Source organism: Mytilus edulis, chromosome 6 (genome assembly GCF_963676685.1).
Source record: "Mytilus edulis chromosome 6, xbMytEdul2.2, whole genome shotgun sequence".
NCBI lineage: Eukaryota > Metazoa > Mollusca > Bivalvia > Mytilida > Mytilidae > Mytilus > Mytilus edulis.
This window is the reverse complement of record NC_092349.1, coordinates 82,665,216-82,685,533: the sequence shown is the minus strand read 5'-3', so window position 1 is coordinate 82,685,533 and position 20,318 is coordinate 82,665,216. Positions and strand designations below refer to the sequence as shown.

At 31.5% G+C, this 20,318-nt stretch overlaps 1 protein-coding gene across 12 annotated transcripts in view; it reads left to right on the top strand.

The window, feature by feature from the left end:
* The window catches only part of LOC139528661 (GATOR complex protein Iml1-like), a 103,508-nt gene that overhangs the window by 2,974 nt on the left and 80,216 nt on the right, over positions 1–20,318 (top strand). For 11 of the 12 annotated variants that reach the window (XM_071324768.1, XM_071324767.1, XM_071324766.1 and 8 more), the window contains exons 3-12: positions 345–394; positions 3,775–3,860; positions 5,093–5,226; positions 7,120–7,189; positions 7,817–7,957; positions 8,770–8,839; positions 12,615–12,687; positions 13,428–13,615; positions 14,405–14,539; positions 18,617–18,678. In XM_071324768.1, coding sequence (XP_071180869.1) covers positions 345–394; positions 3,775–3,860; positions 5,093–5,226; positions 7,120–7,189; positions 7,817–7,957; positions 8,770–8,839; positions 12,615–12,687; positions 13,428–13,615; positions 14,405–14,539; positions 18,617–18,678 — 1,009 coding nt within the window. Of the gene's footprint in view, positions 1–344; positions 395–3,774; positions 3,861–5,092; positions 5,227–5,311; positions 5,367–7,119; positions 7,190–7,816; positions 7,958–8,769; positions 8,840–12,614; positions 12,688–13,427; positions 13,616–14,404; positions 14,540–18,616; positions 18,679–20,318 lie in introns of those variants that run through there. The other variant, XM_071324769.1, reaches the window with a different exon arrangement.

The window sequence follows — 20,318 nt, the reverse complement described above, 5'->3', positions numbered from 1 at the left end:
ATGTTTTAATTCATGTACATGTATAGGCATTTAGCTTAATACATGTAAAATGATTTTTGAAATAAGAAGTTATTGAATTTTGACAAATGAGGTTTATAGGTTATGAAAGTAATTCTGGAAAAAAGAGTTGATTTATCATGTTTATGAAATCATTAATTAATTTTAACTGAAAATATTTATAAGTATGATGAAAGAAACAAGAGGAAGATGTTGAGTAAACATAAAAGAGAAACAACCCAACAACATCAGAAGGGGTCTGTTAGATATTAGATTTTGTTTGCCTATATTTATTATTCAAGAATTAAAACATTGTAATTTAATGTATGCTCTTATTCTAATTTTAGTCGATTACTGCTACAGGTGACAACAGTGACTGGTGAATTTCAACAGAAAGGTACACCATTTTATTAAACATTTGTGTTTCTAGATTTTTGTGCCCAGTGACAAATATGACAGAAACAATAGATTTACCAATCTTGATACATCTAGATCTGTCTATGAAGATTTTGTAACTTCCTTAAATTCAATATTTCAGACTCCCAAGGTTAAAAACATCAATGACATTACCCATTAAATTGATTTTATAAAAGTGTGGATTGATTGCAAATGAGAAATCACTATACCAGAGACCAAATTTAAGGAAGATCTGATGTATGATTGCCAATGATATGACTCTTCACAAGAGATTAAATGACACAGAAAATGATGAATAGTATGCATTCTTAACAATGTAATATCAAATTTTTAAGTTCGTTTGATTGCTTAGAAAACCAAATATTACATATAAATTTCTAACAGATTCTAATTTAGAGTTGTTGTACAGTACGCCCAGAGAGTTTGTAATCGCGAACTTTTATCACCGATTTCCGAGTGTAGCGGTGTGACACCGCGAATCACGGATTCTACTCCCAATTTCCTCCAAAGATTCTCTCCCAACACCGCGTGGCTGTTAATTGGTTTATTGCCCATCGGATGAACTGAAAATTAATGACGCGTGACAACATAATCGGATTAGCCAGATTTATTACCTTTGTACATTTAATCGATCTTGATTGCACCTGTGTGCTTTAAAATACGTTATTTAAATGTCCATTCATTGTCAGATAAAAGTGTGACATTTTTATTTAAAATAAGATAATTATTCTTGTATGTATATGCCCATGTCATTGTCATATGAAATAAAACGTAAAAACGTATAAAAATACGAATAAAACACTTATTTAGTATTTTCATTATAGTCCGATCAGGTCATAATTTTTGTTTTTTCAACAAAGTATAACAAAGATGATTTTACCACAATTAGAACCTTTTATGACCTACTCAGTGAGCAATATCCGGTTCATTAATAGTTCAATATTATATAATTAATATCAACTGGCTTAACACAAAATGATGTTTTTACGGTAATTTGTCCAATCTAAATCAAACCCTAGAGTTAATTCATCGGACAACAAGTGAACTCTGTTACTTTCAATTTATTTTGAAATGTAAAATATTATGTTTCACTACCTCGGTAGATTACTGACTTGAAATATTTGAATTTAAAAAAGAAACTGTAAAGTGACAAATAGTTTTGTATGCAATGTGGCAGCCCTATATTCATAAATACTGAGATAATTCCCCGCCCAGACACAACACAATAATCACAACCTTATTTAATTATATGAAGAAATAAAATCATGTGTTTTTTATCTGTTATGATCTGTTATTGATCTTTTATTATTTAAAATAAAATTGGATTGGCGCAATCCGTATTTTACTGCTCGTTAAAAGTCCTCGGCGAAATATAAAAAGAAGTATTTCAACAATTTATACTATAGAATATTAAAATGAAATTATATGGTACAAGAAAGAAATATGTAAAAAAAAATGTGGATCGGATTTTTACGATCGACACATTTTCACAGAGGATCTCTACCAAAGCCCATCAGGAACTGAACGACATGCATCCTGTTTTCATCTACCATTAATGTATAGTGTTGACTATGGAAGTATAAATGATGTCCAGGTTTATGTCCTCTGTTGACTGAGAAACGTATAAATAAAAGGCTGATGTTCGTTTATTCAGAAAAGGAATAAAATTTAGAATCCGGTTAATCAATTGTAAAAGGACCTTCTAGAGCCTCAATCTTAACGCACACAAATGTCAATCTGATTACAAAGCAAGTTAAAACCTTCAATGAATTTTCCCACGGTTATCCAGAAAGGTCACCTGAGTTTACTGTTACATGATACTATTTCCCGCCAAATAAAAATCTCGTGGACAAAATTGATGTCACTATTTTTAGCATTCAATATTGTGAGCGAAGTCAAGTTCAAGTTCAACCACGCACTTTTGATCACTGAGATGCGTGTCGTCTTCCCACGGCAATTAATTGTTTTAAAAATATTTAAAGATCACTGTTCTAAATACAACACAAAAGTTTACATTCATTGTGCGTAAATGAATATTATGCAACGACGAGTTGATGCAGCTATAGAAGTATTCCTGTTGTAGCCGAAATGTATTATATCCTAAAGTAATGCTAATCGTGAAGAGAAAATGCCGTACACTTATTAAGCATAACGAATGGTGAATAGTATTTTATTTTTTACTTGCATATACAAGTTTTAAGACACGTAATTTTCTTTAAACTCACTGCTCACATTTTATACCTTCAGCGTTAGTTTCCGTTTATTTTCACGCAAGTATGTCTCTTTTCGTAAGTTATATCAATTGCCGATAAATAAAAAACGAGGTCATAATCAAGTATAGATTTTTTTTATAAAACTTTAATGCAATTGAAAGCATTAACAACAACGTTTTGGATTTTAAAATTTTTATTTTGTAATCGTAAAATGGAAATGGCGTAGAATTATTAGCATAACAGATAGAGAATTATTAGCATAACAGATAGTGAATAATATTTTCTTTTTTACTTGTAGTATAAAAAACTTTGAGACGTGTAATTTTTCTTTAAACTGCCCTCATTTATTCAGCGTTAGTCTCCGTTTATTGTTGCACAATTATATCTCTTTTAGTAAATTAAATATTTATTAACTGATAAAAAAACGGAAGTCAAAATCAAATAAAGTTGTTTAAAAACTTGATTAAAATGTACAGTGTAATTGAAAGAATTAACAACAATGTTTTGCTTTTTATTTTAATCTTTCATTTGTTTCAAGCAATCAGATATAACCTGATAATCAATAGACAGGAAATACAATTGTTTAATTACATTAGAAATCTCACATACCTTGACTGTCGCGTGCCGGCATAGATCAGACGGATTAGGGCAATTAATTACCTGGTGTCACACCGCGTCACACCAGACTGGGAGAGATGTCGCTAATACAATAAACAAAAGGTAGCGGATTTACGCGGAAGTCGGAGGAAATACTCCCAAATTTCTCCGAGAATTTTGGGAGGGATGTCGGAGTTTCCTGGTGTTACACCAGGAAAAATATCGGAGTATGGAGTTTGGAATTACAAACTCCTTGGGCGTACTGTAACTCATGGACATGACAGAATATATATAAATAAAAATGCAAAAACAATATGGCGTTTCTTTTATTTAAACACATAAAACATTTTTTGACTCAAATGATAAGAATAGAATAAAATATTAGAGTTCATATAGGGATAGAAAAGAAGTTTTAAAATAGCGAGTAAAGAAAATTTCTTGGGTACACTTAATAGGATACCATAGATGTACAATTTATTACATATCCTAAAATTTGGTTGTAAAAAATTAATATAAAGCAGTTAATTACTTTTCTTTTATTTCTTCACAGATACCATTAGTATAGAACATTCCATAGCAAGTTCCTTCCATCTAAAGCCGTACAATAATGTTGTTGTCAAAAAGGTGGACCCAAAGGTATGTACCAATAGCAACTAGGCGCCAGCTGATACAATTTAATGAAATAACAAATTACATTTGTATTTTTATACAAATAGGGGGGTATACTGTTTTACCTCTGTCTGTCCGTCCGTCAGTCCGTTCGTCCCATGAATTATTTTCGTTTCAATTTTTCTCAGGAACTACAATGCAAGGATTTCTGAAATTTGGTTTCAGGTTTTATATAAGTGACCTATACTGTGTGATGTGTTTTCAGAGTCATCACTCGGCGACTTCCTGTTAACCAAACACTCGCATTTTTCTAAGGAACTACAATGCCAGGATCTCTGAAATTTGGTTTCAGGCTTTATATATAAAGTCAGCTATACCGTGTGATGTGTTTTCAGATTCATCACTCGACAACTTCCTGTTTACCGAACACTTACATATATTTACATTATTAACATTATCCACTTGCAATGGGGGCATCATCAGTGAGCAGTAGCTCACAGTTTCACTTGTTTTATTAGGAGAATATATAAAAAAAAAGTGACTTGTACTTAGATTTTTTTTTAAATTTTACAATAACTTTAAATTTTATAATTACAACGGTGTACACTGATAGGACAAAGACCATCTTCAACATGTGTTTCCATGGCATAGCCTTTTATTTGGTTTTTTTTATGCCCCACCTACGATAGTAGAGGGGCATTATGTTTTCTGGTCTGTGCGTCCGTTCGTTCGTCCGTTCGTCCGTCCGTCTGTCCGTCTGTCCCGCTTCAGGTTAAAGTTTTTGGTCGAGGTAGTTTTTGATGAAGTTGAAGTCCAATCAACTTCAAACTTGGTACACATGTTCCCTATGATATGATCTTTCTAATTTTAATGCCAAATTAGAGATTTTACCCCAATTTCACGGTCCACTGAACATAGAAAATGATAGTGCGAGTGGGGCATTCGTGTACTGAGGACACATTCTTGTTTCTTTCTAATATTTGTTTTTTTTTAAACTTGATTTTTTTATTTCCAACTATTACATCATATGCATGACATACATACAATATGATACATATAAGATATATACAATGTCATTAGGATAAATACATCTTAATTGGAAATACATGAAATATTTTACAATTTCTATTGAAAAGATGAAAAAAAAAATATATATAAAAATTAGTCAATTAAGAAGAAGGAAAAAAAAACAACAACAAAAACAAACAAAAAAAAACCAAAAAGCAAAAGGATTATCCAGTTTTTTACTAATTTTACAGGCTGTTGCATTGGATCTGGTTGAACTGTTATTTAAAGACCAGTATTTTAGTAGAAGTGATTTCTGGCGGCTGAGAGATAGTCTATCAAACACATGTGCTTACTTAAACATGAAGTTAGAAGCTTACGATATGAGGTAGGTTTTGAAATGTTCTATCAAACACATGTACTTACTTAAACATAAAGTTATAAGCTTACAACATGAGGTAGGTTTTGAAATGTTCTATCAAACACATGTGCTTACTTAAACATGAAGTTAGAAGCTTACGATATGAGGTAGGTTTTGAAATGTTCTATCAAACACATGTGCTTACTTAAACATAAAGTTATAAGCTTACAACATGAGGTAGGTTTTGAAATGTTCTATCAAACACATGTGCTTACTTAAACATGAAGTTAGAAGCTTATGACAAGCAGTAGGTTCTATCAAGCACATGTGCTTACTTAAACATGAAGTTAGAAGCTTGTGCCATGAGGTAGGTTCTATCAAACACATGTGCTTACTTAAACATGCAGTTAGAAGCTTATGACATGCAGTAGGTTCTATCAAACACATGTGCTTACTTAAACATGAAGTTAGAAGCTTATGACATGAGGTAGGTTCTATCAAACATGTGTACTTACTGAAACATGAAGTTAGAAGCTTATGACATGCAGTAGGTTCTATCAAGCACATGTGCTTACTTAAACATGAAGTTAGAAGCTTATGACATGAGGTAGGTTTTGAAATGTTTATGAATAAAAGGAAATTCTTTTGATTGATGTTTATTGCTATTTTCAGCAATATTGTGCCCATAGAGCACCGTTACATTTGGTAGGAAATCTGACAATCCTAGTCAATTTAGATTGGAGGACTCACCTCCCACGTGCAGGATTATCACAACCTCAGAGTTGATAGACTACTGATACAGTAATTTGACTTCTTAGACCACTCTCACACCAAGGCCTCACACAAAACAAAATGTGAAGCGTAAATCAAATAGACAGCAACCCAATGACACAAATAGCAAACGAGATATATATAATATACAGTCTTCAACAATATACAGTGTCTATACCATGTATACATCATGCCAAGCTCTAAAATTATCGGTCTCAAAATAATATGTGAATTTTATTTGACATACAACTAATTGCACAAGGAATTCTAGGAATTCTAATACACCTGTTAAATATTTATTATGAAAATTTTAAGTGAAGAACTTTTTATCAAGATGAAATTTGTACTTTGAAGAGAGAATTGTGCTGTCAATTTAAAAAGGGCAGGTAATCAAAGCAAATTTGCTATGTCCTTTTATTTAGTGTAAGAGATTGGCCTTGGGGGTCATTGAAATCTAGACTGATTATCTCACTCAGAAATCAACCAATCAACACACTGGATTTAGTGTTCTAATGACAAATTTTGTTCTCGAATTACTCAGTAGAGTTTTATGACCAAAACTCCTTAACTAACCAGTATAGCAAATCATTAATCATTTGATTGTTGTATGCTTAAGCTTTACCGCAATATATGTCAGATACAGTTGCTTTTAATAACTAAAATTGAAATAGACTCTAGAACATTCAATGTACCAGTATTTAATGTATGTAGACTCTAGAACATTCAATGTACAGGTATTTAATGTATGTAGACTCTAGAACATTCAATGTACAGGTATTTAATGTATGTAGACTCTAGAACATTCAATGTACAGGTATTTAATGTATGTAGACTCTAGAACATTCAATGTACAGGTATTTAATGTATGTAGACTCGAGAACATTCAAAGTACAGGTATTTAATGTATGTAGACTCGAGAACATTCAATGTACAGGTATTTAATGTATGTAGACTCTAGAACATTCAATGTACAGGTATTTAATGTATGTAGACTCTAGAACATTCAATGTACAGGTATTTAATGTATGTAGACTCTAGAACATTCAATGTACAGGTATTTAATGTATGTAGACTCGAGAACATTCAATGTACAGGTATTTAATGTATGCAGTGCATGTATTTACATGATCTTATTTCTTTAAATTTCAGAGCACAAGTTTATGAGTTATGGTCAAAAGGAGAAAGAGTAACATGTGGTGTAATTAATTCAGATACAAGGGTAAAAATACACTAATATTTTTCTTTGAAAAATGTCACAAGTGTAAAAATAAAGTCTCCAATACACAGGGGTAAAAATATACTATGAATTCATTATTATTAATAAGAAACCAATTTTTATGGATTTTTTAGTTTAAGGTAAATGTTTCACTAAGATCAAATTTTCCTTCAGCTTGTAAGCAAACTTATTAGAATTACTAAATCAAGAATCCAAGACAATACGATTTTTCTCATCTCATGAAATTAGTACCACAGTATATTTATAAAAAATATGAAATTATTTTAATATGAAAAACCTTCAAATGCTTACAGATACACTTGTTTAAACAAAACTATTTCCAAAGAAAACAAACATCACAGAAGAGTGATTGATTGTCTAACTGTGCATTTAGTTGAATTGGTTCAGTAAAATTGGTACTGTGTATATAATGTTAAAACAAGGGTGAAAAACAGTAAACTTGTAAAGTTAAATTTAAATGTGTTTTTACATAAATTTAATTAATAAATTGATAGACATAACTCTGACCTGGGACAGTGGTGTAACAGTACAACATAAGAACACACTATCAAAATCAGTTGCAAAAGACAGTTCTTTGTAGTTGTCTGTAAAAATGTTTAAAAATTTCAGGTAGTTTTCCGATCTTCAACCTCAGTTGTTCAGATATTTATACAGATGAGTTCGGAGATGTGGGATTTTGACCTGTATGGAGATTTATATATAGAAAAAGCCGTAGATGGATTCCTTACAGATTTATTTGCCAAATGGAAGGTAAGAGTAACAAGTTCAATCAAAGTTACATCAAAGATATCACTTGCATCAAAGTAAGATTCCAGATAACCGCCGGTTACCATATCTATATAAATAGGGTGCAAACATTAATCCACTATTCTGCCTCTGATGAAGGTCCTTTTTGGACCGAAACCGGTCAGGCTATGAAACATCACCAGACGCTGTTAATTATGTGTATTGGTATATATACTATAATTTTATGCTTTTACATTTTTCTCACTGATACACATAGTTAATATGGCTTCTACTAACGAAAGCTCCATTTGGAGTTAATGTGTTTAGAAACCACTTATGTCAGTACACCTTTCCTATATTGCCTAAGATTCCAGATATCATTTCCAAACAAGCATTCCCAGATATCATTTCCATCAAAGTAAGATCCCAAATACCATTTCCAAACAAGCTTTCCCAGATATCATTGCCATCAAAGTAAGATCCCAAATACCATTTCAACCAAACTCAGTACCAAATATCAGTATAATCAAACACATTCAAAGCAAGATGCCAAATGTCATTTTTCATCAAAGATTCCAGAAATCATTTTTATTTAAGTCAGCTTCCAGATGTCATTTTAATTGTTACATCTAAGATATCATTTCAATTAAAGTTACATTCCAAAATGTTTTTTTTTTTTAAAACTTTGTAATTAAATGCTCTAGATAGAAAACGTGGATTGTAACTGTTAATTTTTTTATACATTTATAGTTATCTGAAAGTATCTTAATTCAAGTTTTACTGCTTTTCGTTATTTTCAAACCAAAAGAATACAAATTGGTTGTGTTTCATTGTAGGAGCAGAATTGTCTTCATGATGTGACCATAGTCTTATTCTCCAGAACATTTTATGAAGCACAGTATATAGGTAAGATTTCTTTATGATGTGACCATAGTCTTATTCTCCAGAACATTTTATGAAGCACAGTATATAGGTAAGATTTCTTTATGATGTGACCATAGTCTTATTCTCCAGAACATTTTATGAAGCACAGTATATAGGTAAGATTTCTTTATGATGTGACCATAGTCTTATTCTCCAGAACATTTTATGAAGCACAGTATATAGGTAAGATTTCTTTATGATGTGACCATAGTCTTATTCTCCAGAACATTTTATGAAGCACAGTATATAGGTAAGATTTCTTTATGATGTGACCATAGTCTTATTCTCCAGAACATTTTATGAAGCACAGTATATAGGTAAGATGTCTTTATGATGTGACCATAGTCTTATTCTCCAGAACATTTTATGAAGCACAGTATATAGGTTAGATGTCTTTATGATGTGACCATAGTCTTATTCTCCAGAACATTTTATGAAGCACAGTATATAGGTTAGATGTCTTCATGATGTGACCATAGTCTTATTCTCCAGAACATTTTATGAAGCACAGTATATAGGTAAGATTTCTTTATGATGTGACCATAGTCTTATTCTCCAGAACATTTTATGAAGCACAGTATATAGGTAAGATTTCTTTATGATGTGACCATAGTCTTATTCTCCAGAACATTTTATGAAGCACAGTATATAGGTAAGATTTTATGAAGCACAGTATATAGGTAAGATTTCTTTATGATGTGACCATAGTCTTATTCTCCAGAACATTTTATGAAGCACAGTATATAGGTAAGATTTTATGAAGCACAGTATATAGGTAAGATTTCTTTATGATGTGACCATAGTCTTATTCTCCAGAACATTTTATGAAGCACAGTATATAGGTTAGATTTCTTTATGATGTGACCATAGTCTTATTCTCCAGAACATTTTATGAAGCACAGTATATAGGTAAGATTTCTTTATGATGTGACCATAGTCTTATTCTCCAGAACATTTTATGAAGCACAGTATATAGGTAAGATTTCTTTATGATGTGACCATAGTCTTATTCTCCAGAACATTTTATGAAGCACAGTATATAGGTAAGATTTCTTTATGATGTGACCATAGTCTTATTCTCCAGAACATTTTATGAAGCACAGTATATAGGTTAGATTTCTTTATGATGTGACCATATTCTTATTCTCCAGAACATTTTATGAAGCACAGTATATAGGTAAGATTTCTTTATGATGTGACCATAGTCTTATTCTCCAGAACATTTTATGAAGCACAGTATATAGGTAAGATTTCTTTATGATGTGACCATAGTCTTATTCTCCAGAACATTTTATGAAGCACAGTATATAGGTAAGATTTCTTTATGATGTGACCATAGTCTTATTCTCCAGAACATTTTATGAAGCACAGTATATAGGTTAGATTTCTTTATGATGTGACCATAGTCTTATTCTCCAGAACATTTTATGAAGCACAGTATATAGGTTAGATTTCTTTATGATGTGACCATAGTCTTATTCTCCAGAACATTTTATGAAGCACAGTATATAGGTAAGATTTCTTTATGATGTGACCATAGTCTTATTCTCCAGAACATTTTATGAAGCACAGTATATAGGTAAGATTTCTTTATGATGTGACCATAGTCTTATTCTCCAGAACATTTTATGAAGCACAGTATATAGGTAAGATTTCTTCATGATGTGACCATAGTCTTATTCTCCAGAACATTTTATGAAGCACAGTATATAGGTAAGATTTCTTCATGATGTGACCATAGTCTTATTCTCCAGAACATTTTATGAAGCACAGTATATAGGTAAGATTTCTTCATGATGTGACCATAGTCTTATTCTCCAGAACATTTTATGAAGCACAGTATATAGGTAAGATGTCTTCATGATGTGACCATAGTCTTATTCTCCAGAACATTTTATGAAGCACAGTATATAGGTTAGATGTCTTTATGATGTGACCATAGTCTTATTCTCCAGAACATTTTATGAAGCACAGTATGTAGGTTAGATGTCTTCATGATGTGACCATAGTCTTATTCTCCAGAACATTTTATGAAGCACAGTATATAGGTAAGATTTCTTCATGATGTGACCATAGTCTTATTCTCCAGAACATTTTATGAAGCACAGTATATAGGTTAGATTTCTTCATGATGTGACCATAGTCTTATTCTCCAGAACATTTTATGAAGCACAGTATATAGGTTAGATTTCTTCATGATGTGACCATAGTCTTATTCTCCAGAACATTTTATGAAGCACAGTATATAGGTAAGATTTCTTTATGATGTGACCATAGTCTTATTCTCCAGAACATTTTATGAAGCACAGTATATAGGTAAGATTTCTTTATGATGTGACCATAGTCTTATTCTCCAGAACATTTTATGAAGCACAGTATATAGGTAAGATTTCTTTATGATGTGACCATAGTCTTATTCTCCAGAACATTTTATGAAGCACAGTATATAGGTAAGATTTCTTTATGATGTGACCATAGTCTTATTCTCCAGAACATTTTATGAAGCACAGTATATAGGTAAGATTTCTTTATGATGTGACCATAGTCTTATTCTCCAGAACATTTTATGAAGCACAGTATATAGGTAAGATTTCTTTATGATGTGACCATAGTCTTATTCTCCAGAACATTTTATGAAGCACAGTATATAGGTAAGATTTCTTTATGATGTGACCATAGTCTTATTCTCCAGAACATTTTATGAAGCACAGTATATAGGTAAGATTTCTTTATGATGTGACCGTAGTCTTATTCTCCAGAACATTTTATGAAGCACAGTATATAGGTAAGATTTCTTTATGATGTGACCATAGTCTTATTCTCCAGAACATTTTATGAAGCACAGTATATAGGTAAGATTTCTTTATGATGTGACCATAGTCTTATTCTCCAGAACATTTTATGAAGCACAGTATATAGGTAAGATTTCTTTATGATGTGACCATAGTCTTATTCTCCAGAACATTTTATGAAGCACAGTATATAGGTAAGATTTCTTTATGATGTGACCATAGTCTTATTCTCCAGAACATTTTATGAAGCACAGTATATAGGTAAGATGTCTTCATGATGTGACCATAGTCTTATTCTCCAGAACATTTTATGAAGCACAGTATATAGGTAAGATGTCTTCATGATGTGACCATAGTCTTATTCTCCAGAACATTTTATGAAGCACAGTATATAGGTAAGATGTCTTCATGATGTGACCATAGTCTTATTCTCCAGAACATTTTATGAAGCACAGTATATAGGTAAGATGTCTTCATGATGTGACCATAGTCTTATTCTCCAGAACATTTTATGAAGCACAAGCCCAGTATATAGGTAAGATTCATTAATTTGACACACATCTTTTAAGCATCTAGCTTTTTCATATTTGCAGAAGATAACAATATTTAGAGGATATTATGATATGTACTCTAAGTCATACTTTAAGAGTTGGTAAGATTCATGTATTGACATATCTAACAATAAAACAACATTTAACATGCAAACATTAAGCAGATCACATGTCAGACAAGTCTTTACAGGAGTTATTGTCCTTTAATAAAGAATTGTTAATTTTTTTGAATTATTGACTACAATCTTGAAAAAAAAATAATAGTCAATAATTCAAAAACTGCATATAGCAAAGCTAATCTAAAGGAAAAGTTCTACAAATGAATTAACATGGCAGAAATTGTCTTTTTTATTGTTGACTAAAATTATGATATATGTTCTCATTACTGATAAAATAGTATTGATCAATTTACAGAAGAGTTTCCAGTATTTATGAGAGACTGTTTACAAGTTGACTATATGGGCAGATTCTATGAGGACTTTTACAGGTGAATATATTTTCATTTTCATTTAAAATATAGATTTTTCTAAAATTAAAAATTTAAGTCAATCAGAGCAGATTATTCTTTTAGACTTTTCAAAAAGTGACTGGGTATTTTGACCTTAGTATAAAAAAGAAGATGTGGAGTGATTGCTAATGAGACAACTATTTATAAGAGAACAAATGACACAGAAATTCAAACAGCTATATTTCACTTTACAGCCTTCAACAATTAGCAAAGCCCATACCACATTATAAGTTATATGGTTTGCTACTGACCCCCTATGGATCCATAGAGGGTTAGTAAAATCCTATAGAGGGTGAGGCCGGAAGCCAAATCCCCTATGGATTTTATTCACCGTCTATGAATCCGTAGGGGGTCAGTAGTTAACCGTATAATGAATTTATTGCACGCTGGATTTTTTCTGCTGCGTTTTGTTGAAAAATAAACAATGAAACACTACAACATTAATAGATGACGTCACCATTAACACGTCATGAACCCCCTATGAAATTTACTAACCCCCTACAGTCTCCTAAAGTTAACCCTCCCTTACCTGACAAAGGTCTATATATTGACTGTTAGATATTTACTCAGGCTTGGGTAACTGAAGATGATGTATACCCTTAAAGTACCTATTGTGTTAAATTGTATTTACACATATAACAATGAATTTTCTTCCTTTTTTGATATATAATTACACAATTCATACCTGACCATGACAGTTGTAAATATTTTTTTTGTAGAATTATCATACAAAATGAACGATATGAAGATTGGACAACAACAATTAAAAAATTACGGAAATGTATAAACCAGTATCAAGATTATGTTTTAAAATACCATGAAAGGCCTGGTGAAAAAATCCCCAAGGCCTATAACTCTACTGCTGCTCAAGGAAACTTCCTGGAAACACTTAATATGACACTTAATTGTAAGTACTATTCATGCTGTTGCTATATGTTAAAGTGATATTATGATTTATAAAAATTTCTGTTATTTAGTTTAAACCTTTCAAAACTTGTCCATTATCTCCATCTAAGATAAGGCCGAAAAATTATACATGTGTTTCCTCTAACATGCTAAAAAATAATAGGGTAGATAGGTAGGCAATATCATTTTATTTTACAAACATTATTTAGCTGTTTACTACATGTACTACTAAGGAGTCAGTCTAACTTTCACATTGCTTGATCCAAAATGGCATAAAAAGTGTCAGGGTAGGCACTGACGATTATGGTAAGAATACACAAAGAGCTTTTATGTTGCCTAAAATCATTACAAAAATAAGATTTACCATTACATAGAAAACAAATCTAAATTGCACCAAGTTTTAATTAGTCCAACCAAAAGAGGTTAGTTTTTATGGGCAGGCAGGTTGACTGACTATGGTGTTTTAATATTAATGTCAATGAAGATTATTTCTCTCTTTGACGTAATATTTTCTCAATAGTAGAAACTAAAAACTGGGTTGGGATCTCAAGTGCTCTGGAAGGATAAGCAGAAAAGTTAGTGAAAATTAAAAAAAAAAGAGCTTTAATAGGCCTTTTTATGGTAAATATTCTGTTATCAAAAGTACATTTCCATCCAACTATTTAAAGCAATTCTTGATAAGAAAGATGAAGGAGATGTTGGTAAATGTGTCATTGACATGCAAAAGACAATAAGATAAATACAAAATGCAGTCTGTATTGCTTTATAATATTTATATCTTTATTTTCAGTGTTTGAGAAGTATTACTTTGACAGAAACTTTGACCGTACAGGAAAAGTGGCTGTGGTCATCACACCTGGACCTGGAGTGTTTGAGGTGGACAGACAACTTACCAATATAACAAAACAAAGGACTATTGATTGTGGTAGGTTGTTTTAAGTATGACTGCTTTTATTTTCTATGAATTTTAAATCCAGAGATGAGTTAAATATTCAATGTTTATTCCTTTTAATGTTTTTTGTTAATTTCCTTGAGAATTAAATGAACATATGTGTTCTTTAGTCATGTTTTTTCAGTCATTGTTCATTAAAGGGAAACTTCGCAAAAAAATCAAAAATTGATATTATGTCCATTCTGTATAAAAAGGCTCAAATTTATAGATATTAAAGTTTTATTCCGCTAGATAAGAGATCAACATCGATTTTAAAATTTGAGTATCAATTTTCTACGCTCCGCCATCTTGTCATCTTCTACGATTATAAGCACGATATGTCTATAAAACACAAAGGACCAAAACTACAGTAACCGATGTAGTCGTAATTGCGTGTCGATATCTTGTCAATCGTACGATTGTTTTATCTGACTAACTATAAACTTGATACGGAAAATGTTCTTATTTTTTTTTAAATGACCATTATTATATATCTGTTATTTTTAAACTGTTAATATTGGAATTAGTTAAGGAGTCACAGTTCAAATAATAAATAAGTGTTCCGTGAAAATTGTTTTCAAAAATCTAATTCGTTCATAATTCTTTAAAGTAATAAACTTTATTCAAATAAATTCGGATCTTTCCTCATCTGATCACCAGCATGGCTAAAGGTATTACTCCCAAAGGTATTGTGAGGGGTGTGAGGACTCAGGTGACACGTCCGGGTATTCAAGCGATTTCCTGTCGGGCTTGCAAGTTCATGCATCGTTTCACTTCTGTAGGTATTGATCAGTGTACACGGCAGACTTATAACTTTCCATTTTGAACTATCAGGTGTATAATACACATCTCTGTCTTGTGTGTCCGAAAGTGATATGATGCCAATAATTTAACTCGTACGCTTGTTTATAAATAACATTTCTGGTGTAAAGAATATTATTTATGAAAATATAAAAAATACCACAAAAAAAAAAAGATTTGAAGAAATAAAAATCTATATACATATTTTTTCCGAGGGTTAATTTGGGAAAATGTAATTTGTCAATTATAGTAAAGGACAGACTGGTACATACCAAAAATATTGATTTAAAAAATGTACGCACTTGTCGATGTTGGCTTATACGCCTGGATAGAAAGTTACGGAACTATAGTGCAATTTAAAATATATACATGTATCAGACTATATTGTATACCAAAAGAAGAAGAAGAAGAAGAAGAGAACCAGTTTGATTTAAATACAGGTCGATATATATCTTGCTTTGGTTCATCGAAGTTATGAACATAGTAAAATCCCAGTTTTATGTATCAATTAGATTGTTCTCGAATAAAGGAAGAAATTCGTCATCATCACAATTGTTCCGACATTCATGTAAAATATATGCAACTGGACGTACACTAATAATCCCAAAGGGGTGTGAGTATTTCTAGGAAAACTATTGAGTATTAAAGTTTCAAATCAATTTCGGGATTTATTTTCTTTCTTGCCGTGATATGATAGCAATTTAAAGAATAAACTGCTTGTTCGCTTTAGCGGTATCAGAGACATGTATATATGTCTCTGGCGGTATTCTTGCCAGTTGAACAGCCTTATAAGTTACATTCAAAAATAGGGAAAGATGACATAAAATTCGCTGTCTTTTGTTTTTGAACATCGTTGGTCAAATAGATAGAGAATTATACGTTGTGAGACGAGGACTATTTCAACAAATACTATAAATACAAGTGGAAGTTTTCGTTTTTTGCAATTTGAGAGTAAATGATGTATCAAACGTTCAAGAATACGCATGTAAAATGTGTCACTGGATATAAAAAAAAATCAATCTCAAAACCTACTTCCGTATGGAACTTCCCCTTTCAGTGACCTGCAAATTTAACAGATGATACACTTTATAAGATTTGCATGTCCAACAACGACCCACTACTCTACATGTGTTACTGACAGCCTAAGATAGTAATTCTTCTGTTAGGTCAATTCTCTTTCGAACAATACCAGAAAACATGGAAAATAAGTTCTTTAAATTTTGACTCTGGAATTAACACCATTTTTTCGTGCGACAAACTTTATTTCTGGCGATGAGCAGACATGGACGGAAAACAATAAACAGATAGGTTTAATATTTGTTCATTCATTTAACATGTATAATATGAATACGATTGTACTTAAAAAAAACTTATATAGTTAGTTTCAAGAACAACCGGGTTCAGACAAACTGTTATGAAATCGATGCTGTTACTTATGCATTCACCCAATTCAATATTACGATCAAAGAGAGTAAATTAGTGGCAACAAAGACATTCCGTTAATAACGGCATAAGTATGCAGTTAGTACACGAACACCAATCTGTGTTTTAAAAACTAGCGATGGTTGCTAAGGATATCTTGATTTCGGGAACTTTCTGCAGCTTCCATTTTATGGAGCTCTTCTTCGGTATACCCTGGCTCTAGTGCGTACCCAATATGACCATACTCGTCAAAATCTGACTCTTTTGACTGACTGGAACCACTGTTATAGTACTATCATTCTCCGAACAAGATATTTTTATTTATGATTTTATGATAAATTTTTGAACCATATATAAACTGTTCTATAAAAACAAGCACGCAAAAATCATAAGATAGAAATATAAGTAATATGTGAGTAAAGTTAATTGAATCATTTAAGTTAATATCCTTTGGGCTCGAATGTAGTTAACTAATAAATGTGTTTTATAGGATAGCTCAAATTCTCATCCAAATAATATAATCTAGTATATGTAATAAAACCCTTCCTACTACACCGAGTTTTAATGCCAAGCGGTAGACATATTTTAGGTACCAATTAAGTAATTGAATGAGTAATAGATAACAATAATTAATCATGAATGTGCAAAGATTTAAAAACAAAAGTATTTTTCTTTGTTCGTACATATTATACTCCGCTTCGGTAGATTTATCTACTTATCTTCAGATAGTTTCAGATATACATTAATACATGGCTTTCAAAAGTCTAAATGTAAGTGTTCTCGTACATTTTTTGCCTAATAAAGAAAATCAAAATGCTTTGGTAAAGCTATTTCTAATTCCCCCTTTTTAATGAGACATACATCAAGGACAAGAGGTGTATATCATTTCATTCTGACACATGAATTAAGTTTCCCGTCTTAACCGAAAATTGTTTAAATTTTATTACTTAGTAAATTAATTTATTTGAATTGAAATAAATGATACAGCAAATATAATTAAATAATTCCACGGCGATCTATTTTTATTTGTAACAAACTTGAAACTTGAATTAGTATTATAGATGTGTATATTGAATGCTCCCTTGTTTTATAATCCACTGATCCGAATAGACAGTCACACCTGGCAAGGTGTGCCCTAGAGGCGTGGTTAAATACCGAAGTGCAAATAACAATTTACCTTTCAACAAGCCATCTAAGAGTATTCAATTCGCCACAGAACCGTGAATACACACATCGTATAAATCTAGTCAAAGCAGAGATAGTAAAAGGTCAATAAGAGTACACCAACATATTGTCTTTACAGATTATTGTACTTTAATTTGTTCACCTCATATATCAGTCCGAAAATGCATTAATTAATAAATTTATAACTTTTTTGGTTGTCTACTAAAATATTTAACATAGAAAATTTATCTCATGAATGTGTACAATTGCACGTCTGTGCGTCTTATCTTCTTATTATCGGATGTTTATTAGATAAACCATAAGTCATCGACGCGCTTACGATTACGTTTAAATATCATTAAAAACCAAGACTTTTACTGATTGTATTTTAAATCCCGGCATGCAAAAACCAGGAGAAAACGTCACGACCTACAGGAAGTAGTTAAAAAAATTTCATTAATTGTTGAATTTCTCCTTTATTACTGGACATATAGCGATAAAACTTTGTGAATATATATATTTTGTCATAATGAACATATTTAAACCATAAGTAAAAAATCGCGAATTTTCCCTTTAAGTAATTTGCACATGAACTCTATATATTCTATTTTTAAAATTTTCCAGTTATTATCAGAAAGATGATTATCATAATCATTTTACTTAATTTCAATTGTACTATTTTAGGTGTAGGAAGTGATTTGGTTTGTATGGGAGAACAACCTTTACATGCAGCACCCCTATTTAAGGTAGGCTTATGTTGTTATTAAAGAACATTTCAACAACTAACCATCAAACTTTATGTTGGTCTGGCTTAGGTTTGTTTGTTTGATGAGTTTTAACTTATACTTAACCATACCTGTCAACCTGTGACAATGAAAATGCAGGTCATGACCTGCATTGAAGAATCAAATCTCAGGTCATAACGCGTACGAACTTTTTCGAGCTGAATTTCAGTATTTATGGTACATTTTCTTATAATGTATATATCAAAGATACTAAAACATCAATGCATGTACACTTTGTTAAGTCATTTTAAATCTTATTAAATATTATTTCATTGCACTTTTAAAGATTTTTATAGATTTGTGTAACTCAGTCTTATGTGCTTTACTTTTTGAGAAAAAATACTGCAATCATCAAACACTAGAATTTAAAAAATAATTTTCAACTTTTTTTTAAAAATTGTATAAAGGTATAAAAATAATGAAAAGTTATTTTTCAATATGTATTTGAATTTTATATTTTTTATGATTTAATCTTTTTCACCCATAAAACGTAAATATAAGGAATAATTTTGAATGGTTACAAATAAGGGGAAGTAACTCTAGTTCAGTTTGTAAACCAATGGTGCAATTTATTTACAACCTAAAGCTAAGGTAATTGGTGTTAATTAACAGTGTGTTTGACACCAAAGCTGTCAAGTGAAGCCATGCACTTAATGGGTCACTTAATTTGACAGTTTACATAGCTAGATGAACTTCCTGTTAATGGAAGAATTACAAAATTTGCTGGTATTTCAAAGGAATATTACTTATGAAATCAATCTGAAGGCTAAGAAATACGGGTGAAATCGGGTCATTTTGGAATTCCGGGTTATTTCGATGACCCGGCGGGTGTTCCGGGTGATCCCTCAGAATTGTGAAAATCTAGGGTCACACCCGCAGAATACGGGTCAGTTGACTGGTATGCTTAACAATTTCATGAAACTTGAGTTATCTAATGACCTTTATCAAAACTCTAGCATATTAAGGTGGCTCGTGGGTTAAAAAAATTCAGCAAAAAATTAAACCTTTATTTTTTTATTACAACTTTTATTTATTACACTATTAGTTATTACTTTATGATATGGTACAAAAATCAACTCAAAAAATCGATTCGGTTTGGCCCCAGATGACTTTTAAAAATTTCAATATCATTGAAAAAGCTCCAAATTATCTCCCTTTGGAGCAAAAATGCCATTTTTTGGCATTAAAATTGAAATATCTTTTTTAACTCATCGGTGACCTATATTTTTAGCTCACCTGGCCCGAAGGGCCAAGTGAGCTTTTCCCATCACTTGGCGTCCGTCGTCCGTCATCGTTAACTTTTGCAAAAATCTTCTCCTCTGAAACTACTGGGCCAAATTAAACCAAACTTGGCCACAATCATCATTGGGGTATCTAGTTTAAAAAATGTGTGGCGTGACCCAGCCAACCAACCAAGATGGCCGCCATGGCTAAAAATAGAACATAGGGGTAAAATGCAGTTTTTGGCTTATAACTCAAAAACCAAAGCATTTAGAGCAAATCTGACATGGGGTAAAATTGTTTATCAGGTCAAGATCTATCTGCCCTGAAATTTTCAGATGAATCCGACAACCCGTTATTGGGTTGCTGCCCCTGAACTG